General features: G+C 55.8%; 1 protein-coding gene across 1 annotated transcript; it reads right to left on the bottom strand.

The window, feature by feature from the left end:
• Positions 1 to 1,074: 1,074 nt before the first annotated feature.
• Positions 1,075 to 7,813, bottom strand: ANKRD53 (ankyrin repeat domain 53). The gene is made up of 6 exons (XM_063310760.1): positions 7,383 to 7,813; positions 6,719 to 6,998; positions 6,049 to 6,248; positions 5,205 to 5,369; positions 4,161 to 4,281; positions 1,075 to 1,861 (listed from the first exon to the last, which is right to left on the bottom strand). The coding sequence occupies exons 1-6, from the start codon at positions 7,811 to 7,813 to the stop codon at positions 1,079 to 1,081; spliced, it is 1,980 nt and encodes a 659-aa protein (XP_063166830.1). The 3' UTR covers positions 1,075 to 1,078.
• Between the last annotated feature and the right edge of the window lie 222 nt (positions 7,814 to 8,035).

The following is an 8,035-nucleotide window of genomic DNA, read 5'->3' as shown; positions in this document are numbered from 1 at the left end:
AGGGCGCCCATTGCACTCGTTGTCTTCACCTTAATTTATCAGGAAGCAAAAGAAGGTTGTTTGGGGAAGGAACAGCTTTGTCCTTGACCACCCACAGCCCCTTCTACTGTAGGCATTGCCCAAGGGCTGCAATCTGAGTCAAGAGAGCTGGCAGTTCTGACTCGTGTGGGCCCTGACTGCCCATCGCTTCTTCCCTGTTGGTCCTTCGCTTTGTGCACCTGAATGAGGCCTGCTGAGGTTTGCTGACTTCCAGCTCTTGCAAGACCCTCACCTGTGAAAGAGCTGAGCCTACTGGTCTTCCTGGGCGGACTCTGCTCTGAGCCCACTGCTCATCCTTGGGCGCCCTGGGAGGCCGCACGAAGCCTGGTGCCCGCTGCCCACATCCTGGCCATCAGCTTCATGCTCCTTCTGGGCCTCCAGGGGGTGCAAGAGAGCTGCTGCTGCTTAGCTCCAGCCCCAGAGCCCCCAAGGCAGGAGGAGCAGCCAGCAAGCCCAGGGCTCCCCGTGGGATGGGGGTCACAGCTGGAGGGCGAAGTGCCCCATCGTGTGAGAGCAAGCATCTGGTGCTCATGTCCAGGTCCAAGGCCACCTCAGATGCTGCATATGCACTCTTCTATCAGTGCTTGATGGCTGTTCTGTGTTTTTCTATGTGGCAGTCTTCCAATCTGTTTTTATGGCTAGTAGTCCAGCAGGGAGCTACACAGGGGCGCAGTCCTCTTCTCCCCAGCTGGGTCCCAGGGTGTTCGCAGTGCATGGTCAAAAACTTGTCGCGGTGATCAAAGCTCTGCCTGTTTTTTTATGGGTGTTGCAGACACCCCTGCTTGCTTGAAAGCAAAAAAATAGGGTTGTTTGAAACTCCCACCCTTCCAGCATGGCCTGAACGATCGGTTCTCACCAGGAAGGGGAAGCATTTTATTTATTCATTTGACCAATGGATAAGCTGCCTCTACATTGGAGCACCGAATTCCTCCTGTGGATTGAGGAATGATGGTGGACGCAGGAGAGGGACTGGTGTCATGCCCTTTTATTATTAAATGTTTCCACTGATCGATCGTGTGAGAAAACAGAGCATTGCAGATTAATCTTTTGAGGTCGAGGGGCAATCTCTGCCCTTTTGCTCTGTGGGGCACACAGCCGGTGAGGAGCTGCTCCTGATGGCTCGGGACAAAGGAGGCCCCTTGGCTTCCACCATACTTAGGCTCGGAGCTCCAGCACTGCAGTAGGTGGAGAAGTGGGTCTTCAACGTGCCCAGGAAGGTGGGATCCAGGGTCTCCCGCAAGCTCAGGGCCATCTGGTCCGTCCACCAGTGCTCCGGGGGCAGGGGACGCCGGTGCTTCAGGTTGAAGATGTGCATCGGCCGGAGATCCTTGGGGACCTCCAGGCGGGTGGCCCGGGTGTGGGGATAGAGGCTGTTCTGAAGGACCTCGTAGGACAGCTCTGGGACGGGGCTCACCCTGCCAATGTTGTCGATCTGGATCACAGGCTCCCCAAAGGTGTTCCTGAAGAGGAACAAGAAGGAGGTGAAGTCGTGATCTGGGGACTTCTCTGGCTCCACTCCGAGCCGGACAAGATCTGGCCGGTAGATGGATGTGGCGGGCTCTGAGGCCAGGTTGGTGCTGAGGTTCCAGGGCTTCTGCTGCCGGTACTTCCACAGCACGGTCATGGTTGACTCCAAGGGCTCCCCCTTGATCATGCTGCTACTGGAGAGGATCGGACTGGCCATCTCCCTGGCCACCTTGCGGAGCATGGCTGACCCTCGCTGAATCTGAGAAATGTCCAGGAGGTATTGGGAGGGCAACGGCAAGCCCTTCTTGGCAAGCCACTTTTCAAATGCCAAGCTGCTGTAGAAGTCCAGATCCCTCTGCAACAGAAATACAAAGAAGCTAACCCTGGCTTGCAGAATCAACCTGTTCTTAGGTTCATGCGACACACAGTGGCGCAAGGCATGGTGGTGCCCGCCCTTTGGAACATCACCCCCCCCCCCAAGATTAGATGGCCCCGACCCTGTTGGCCTTTCGTAGGGCCTCAAAGATTGGTGTAGCCGCCCAGAGTCATGAACTTGAGGTGGGTGGCCATATAAATTGGAGTAAATGAATAAATATATAAATGCATAAATAAACAAAGCACCCATTTGGCTGAACGTGTGTCCTGAGCCCAGTTGGAGAAGCAGGCTTGCTCACCCTGCCCTGCCAACCCTAGCCTGCGTTTCGCTCCCTCGCTGGCTGGCGATGAAGCCGAGACCTGCGCCACAGACCCTGGGGGCGAACCCTTCAGCCTGCACTTACAGCTAGGGTCTCCTTGAAGACGCGATCTCTTTGCAATGCTGGTGCCAATCTTTCGAGGATGCTCCTGCATTGCTCCTGATCCCCTCATGCTCCTGACCCACTGAGGCATTTACCAAATAGTGTTAAGGGGATTGGGGCTGACCCTGCCCCACCCTCAGAAAAGGTGAACCCGCACAAACCAAAGGTAACGCTGGAACCTAAATGAGGAGGAGGCAGCTTCCCCCGACACCAGCCGGGTTGGCACTGCTACCAAACGCAAGCTGGTGGCTTCTTGGATGCTGACTGCCCCAGCAGGCATCAGCTGGGTATCTCAAGTTGTTCTCCAACATCTTCCTTAATGTCAGATGAAAAGGGGCAGGGAACGCATAGCAACCTTGCCAACAAGATAAATGCAGGGGGAAAGCGAATGCCTTAGATTTGGAAGACAGAAACATAACTTCCAGCATCATTTTTGCTGAGTGAGAATGACATTTAAGGGATATCCACGCAAAGCCCTTTATTCAGGAGAAAGAGGTCAAATCTGCACATGGAGGGGGGAGGATTCCCGGCCTACACGTGTGAATAGGGCCTTGATATCGTCACTGATTGCACGTTGCTAAACAGATGGAAACAAGCGGGAATCGCTTGCAAATCACGGGAAGTGTTGAGGTCGTGTCCGGTTCTGGGCACCCCGCTTGAAGGGAGGTCCAGAGAAACCGCAGCAGGTGCAGAGAAAGGCAGCAACCGGTTCAGAGGGTGCGATGCTCATTGGAGAGACGGAGGGAGCTGTGTATGGTTAGCCATTGGGAGGGGGATGTTTCGGCAACTTTCAGATGGGTGGACTTCAACTCCCAGAATTCCCCAGCCAGTCAGTTGCTGAGGTTGAGAAACACTGTTTTAGCCTTTCCAGGTACCTGATAGGCATCCCAGCAAAGCAACCCGATGTCTTTCTTGCTCCAGAGTGCAGGACACAGCGGGGTGGACTTAAATCCAGGTGCTTGACCAGTTTTATGTCATTGATTTAATCCTGCCTACTGACACCCACATGATGGCACATCATCAATCAATCAGTTACAGGTAGTTCTCACTTAATGATCATTCGTTTAGTGATGGTTCCGACTTATGACAGTGCTGGAAAACAGACAACTGGTCCTCACACTTATGACCATTGCAGCATCCCTGCGGTTACATGGTCATGATTTGGGCGCTTGGCAACTGGTTTGCATTTATGACCATCGCAGTGTCCTGTGGTCACCATATTTGACCTTCCCAGCTGGCTTCTGGCAAGCAAAATCAATGGGGGACCACGTGATTCGCTTAATGACCATGTGGTTTGCTTAATGCCTGTGGTGATTTGCTTAATGCTCACTGTAACAAAGGCTGTAGATTCGCTTAATGATTGCTTCGCTTAGCAATCAAACTTCCGGTTAGCGTTAAGTGAGGACTACCTGTATTCAGGACACAAGGTGATACACATGGTGTTCCCTCCTCCTATTTCTCCCCATGGTTACCCTGTGAGGCAGGCTGGGCTGAGAGAGAGCAGGGCTGGCCCAAACTACCCCTGTGAACGATGCAGGAGGGTGGACTCGAACCCAGGTGTCCCCATTCCAACGCCTTCTTCACAACACCACCCTGATTGTGAACCTTGGATCTAACCCCAAGGGGGAGGTGATGGATGGTCTTGACCCTTTCCCCAGATTTGCCCTGCCATCGCCCCCCCCATCCCTATCAAAGTAACACATTAAATTCCCAACCAGATTCAAACCACACCCCCACTTTGAAAGCATCAAACCCGGCCTCGCACGAAGCAGCTTGTTAGACCAACTGGCCACCCAAAGGGGCAAAGGGGCAAAGGAGCAAAGGGGCAGGTCTGTTCTGCCCTTGGGTGCCACCCACCTGTTCTTTTTGAATGAACTCTCTCTGCTTCATCTGACACTCCAGCTTGATGGCCTCCAGCCTGCACATCTCCCGCAGCCGGCGCTTCTTGTCTGCCTGCCACATGGCGTGGGAGAGACGCCTGCGGGGGCAGAGCAGAGTGGTTAGGCTGTTAAGTGGTGACATTCCCACCTTTCTGGCTGTGCCCCCTTTCCTTGCCATATTGTGTACCTGTAAAAAATGTTGATTTTACATTTTAGAACTGGGATTTTCCTACGTTTTCCCCCACCTTGACCCTGGAAAGGAGCAGTCGAAAGATCACTCTGCCCTGGGAGTCGGGGGACGGGTTTGGTGTGAAGACCCTCCCCTTATCTCCAAAAGAGTGCGCAAGTGCCTTTTGTGGGAAGGGAAGGATGGCCTGGAACCATAACCGCATCTGTGCATGTTGCTGGGTGTCTGCATGTGACAGCCTGAGGGAACATTTTAACCCGGGTTCCTCAACCTTGGCCACTTTAAGAGGTGTGGACTTCAACTCCCAGAATGCTGGCTGGGGAATTCTGGGAGTTGAAGTCCACACCTCTTAAAGTGGCCAAGGATGAGAAACGCTGCTTTAACCCAAGGATTGGCTTTGCAAGATAGGAACACATTGCAGGGCGGTAGCTGCGTCCTCCCTCTCTCTGTCTATGCCATGAATGAAAACGCTGGAAAGTCCTGTGACCCAAATCTTTATCCCATCACCATCACACTGGGAACCCTTTCCAAACAGGCAGGATACTCCACCCAGCCCTTCCCCAACTGGATGCCAATCAGGGCATCATCAGTTGGCTTTGCTGAACTCAGGTTACGACGTTCCTATTTCTCCTAATAGTAAAAGCTGTTCAACAACGACTGGACTGCGGTGAGGGACGGGCTGGACTCTGTGCTGCTGGATGGCCGTTTTCGGGGATGCTGTGAAGTAGTGGATTCCAGCACTGGGCATAGGGTCGGAGTGGGTGATCTCTAGGGCCACTGCCAAACCAGACATTCCATGATTCTTTTCCACAGTGCCTGATGCAATGTACTCACTTAGCACACTTTCTGTGGCCCCACATTTTGCACAGATCGATGGGCTTCTGTCCCTCATTGTCCTGGGCATGGACATCGCCTCCAGCTTCAATCAGGACTTGGAGACAGTCCTCACGCCCCTCGCTCGCAGCCTTGTGAAGCGGAGATACCCCGCTTTGGTTCTGCCTGAGAAGCGAGAAGGCGGGCTTTTAGGGAGGTGGTGGCCCAAACGGAGGAGACATCCGTTTTAAAAGCCCTCCAATGCTTTTCCGTAAGCATGAACCGTAAGCAAGCAGGGAGAGCGTGGACCCAGGAATAATCTCACACTGACTTGGAGGCCTCAGCCTCTGAGATTTGAGGGGCTGCCAATCTGCCAGAGTTTAGCAGACGCTCCCAAGGCCCAGTGATTATACTACGGAAAGCCTGAAGAGTGGATTAAAACCTTCAGTGGGTCTGTGGAAGAGATGTTGGCCATACCGACCCCATTGCCCTTTGGGAGGATTCGGGTTTGCTTGTGGTTGGAGCCATTCAGTTGCCAATTTTTAGAGAGAAAATGTAAACGATGTGGCACTACTGCGGCTTTCTACCTGGCCAGCTGGAGACCTCAGGACAGTTGGGGTTTGGGTTTATAAGAGAATTGAAATCAGCTGTCATTTAGCCTTCTGAGTGAGAAATGCACCCTAGGAAGCCAAGAGGAACGACTCCTGCCAGTTTTTCCTGTCCCTGCCCTCGTCCTTTAACTCAACACCTGCCAAACACAGGTTCTTTCTAAGGCTGCTGATCAGGGAATACAATCTCCCCCCCCCCCGCCCCCACCAAGCCCCCAGAGACGCAGCTGGACAAGCGGCACCGCCTTCCAGCGTACACGTTGACATCTGCGCCTTTGCTGAGCAGGTACTGAAGGCACTCCAAGGACATCCCCTTGCTCTCCCGGCCCAGCACCAGGTGGATGGACCGCCAGCCCCGGAGGCTGGCCAGATTGACGTTAATGTGGTATTTCTCAATCAGCATCTTCATGCAGTCCAGCCGTCCGTACAGCGCAGCCGTGTGCAGCGTGGAGAAGCCCTGGTGGGGAAGGGAAAGGGAGAATGGCCAGATGGACGGTCAGCCTGACTTCATTGGCCCTTCGGGGCACCGTCTCCAAAGAAGCTGGCTTCCTGGGGCAGAACTGAGGGCGCTTCCCATGGCCGCACCCTCCCAACGTGGGACTACGGAAGGGGAAGATGGCCCCCTCAAGGGCAGACTTGATCCAGGCAGGGTTGGGTTCCAGTGAGGGAACAGCGGACAAACAGCATCCCTGTTTTCTACAGACTCCCTTTGCCCACGGAGGGGCCACGGGGACAGAGGCCGCCTTCCATTCAGGGGCTTTTGCAAACCCCGTCGCTTGCCCCCTTCTTCCCCGTCCAGGCATGCTCCCTCCTCCCCAAGCGTCAAACTGAGCAAAGGAGGGGCGCTGAATCGGCGGCAATAGCCCACTTCCCCGAATTACACAAAAGGATGCCAGCGTCTCCCACCAGGCCGACGGGAGCATTTACGTTAATATCGGACTGGGTCGGAGATTCAGCTTTCTGCAGAGAAATCTGGAGCCACTGCGTCTGTCCCGTACTGGCGGCGTAGTGTCTTCCACGCAACTTGTGCTTGGTGGGGCCATGTTTGGGAGGCTTGATGTTGCTAAGACACAAGGCAGAGAGGCTGTTTAACCCCTCCTGCCGCCCCTTTCGGAAAAGCGGCTGGAGTTCAAAGGTGGATGTTGTTGGGGGGGAGTCGATCAGTCTGTGGTGGCCCCCAATCACGTGGAGCCTGGAAGCGCCTTTTCTGACGATCCCGTTTTATGCTCACGAAAGCTGGGATCGTCGGAGAAGGCGCTTCCAGTCTCCTCCTGATTTTTTTCTAAAGGATGGAGCAACTGAGATCATTGGAATAAAATCAAGCAGAGAGAGACTTGCTCTAAAGGGTTAGGGGCGGACTAGAGGACCTCTGAGGTCCCTCCCAGCTCTGTAGCTGCTTTTATGCAATCTGTGAAGCTCCAGCATTGATGCTGCCCCGCTTTCTCCGGCCGAACCTAGTCCGCCGTGGCGGCTTGTGGTCCAGAGAGCGGAAGCTGGTTCCTTTGGGGACCGGGTTGGGCACACTGGGCAGACACAGCCTTGCCCCCGGCTGGAGCCTCCTGCTTTTGCCACCAGAAGCCCCCCTGACTACCTGAGGTGGGAGGGCGGCTGCCAACCCCCATTCCCAGCATCCCCAGACACGAGCGGAGGGAGGGGACTGTAGTCCAGCAGCGACCCCTGGCTTAGTGGGCAGATGGGGGCCTTTCTTCCTTCCCTGGGGGAGCCCCCAGCGAGACAGAAAGCCACAGCCTTCTTCCTCCGGGCTGAAGGCATCTTGGGCTGGGCCGGGGAGGCTCCCACCTCCTTCCGTTCGGGGAGGAACCCTGAGGAAGCGGCCGAAGCTCGCCCGAGCTGCACGAGGAGGGGACCAGGGGCGCTGGGCTCCCCGTCGTGCCCCGTCGCGCCGCGCTCCGCCACTGGCCTGATGGAGGCTGTCGCGAGGGCCCCGAAGCTGGCGGCGCAGGGCGATCCCTGCGAGTCGGGCCACCGGCGTCCCGGGCGGCAGAGCCTCCGACCCACCATCGCGGCGACTGGCGCGCCGGGCAATAGAGGCGCGTGATCAAGGCGTCGCTGGGCAACCCTGCCCAGGCCGCCGCGGGGGCGGGCTTGGCCCCCGTGATTGACGGGATTCTCGCGCGGGGGGGGGAGGGGGAGGGATGGAGGCTCTTTCTGGGTTCGCACAGCCCGGGAGCCGCCGGGGAGGCTCTGGGTTCCCACGGGAGACACGCGAGGCCAGCACAGAAG

Source organism: Candoia aspera, chromosome 8 (genome assembly GCF_035149785.1).
Source record: "Candoia aspera isolate rCanAsp1 chromosome 8, rCanAsp1.hap2, whole genome shotgun sequence".
NCBI classification, from domain to species: Eukaryota; Metazoa; Chordata; class Lepidosauria; order Squamata; family Boidae; genus Candoia; species Candoia aspera.
The sequence above is the reverse complement of the archived record's forward strand: the minus strand, read 5'-3'. Positions and strand labels throughout refer to the sequence as shown.

Coding starts and splice junctions, on each gene's coding strand:
- ANKRD53 (XM_063310760.1), bottom strand. CDS start 7,813: ATGGTGGGTCGGAGGCTCTGCCGCCCGGGACGCCGGTGGCCCGACTCG. Junction 6,249..6,718: donor CGACCCAGTCCGATATTAAC/GTAAATGCTCCC, acceptor CTTCCCCACCAG/GGCTTCTCCACGCTGCACAC. Junction 1,862..4,160: donor AGTTCATTCAAAAAGAACAG/GTGGGTGGCACC, acceptor TTTCTGTTGCAG/AGGGATCTGGACTTCTACAG.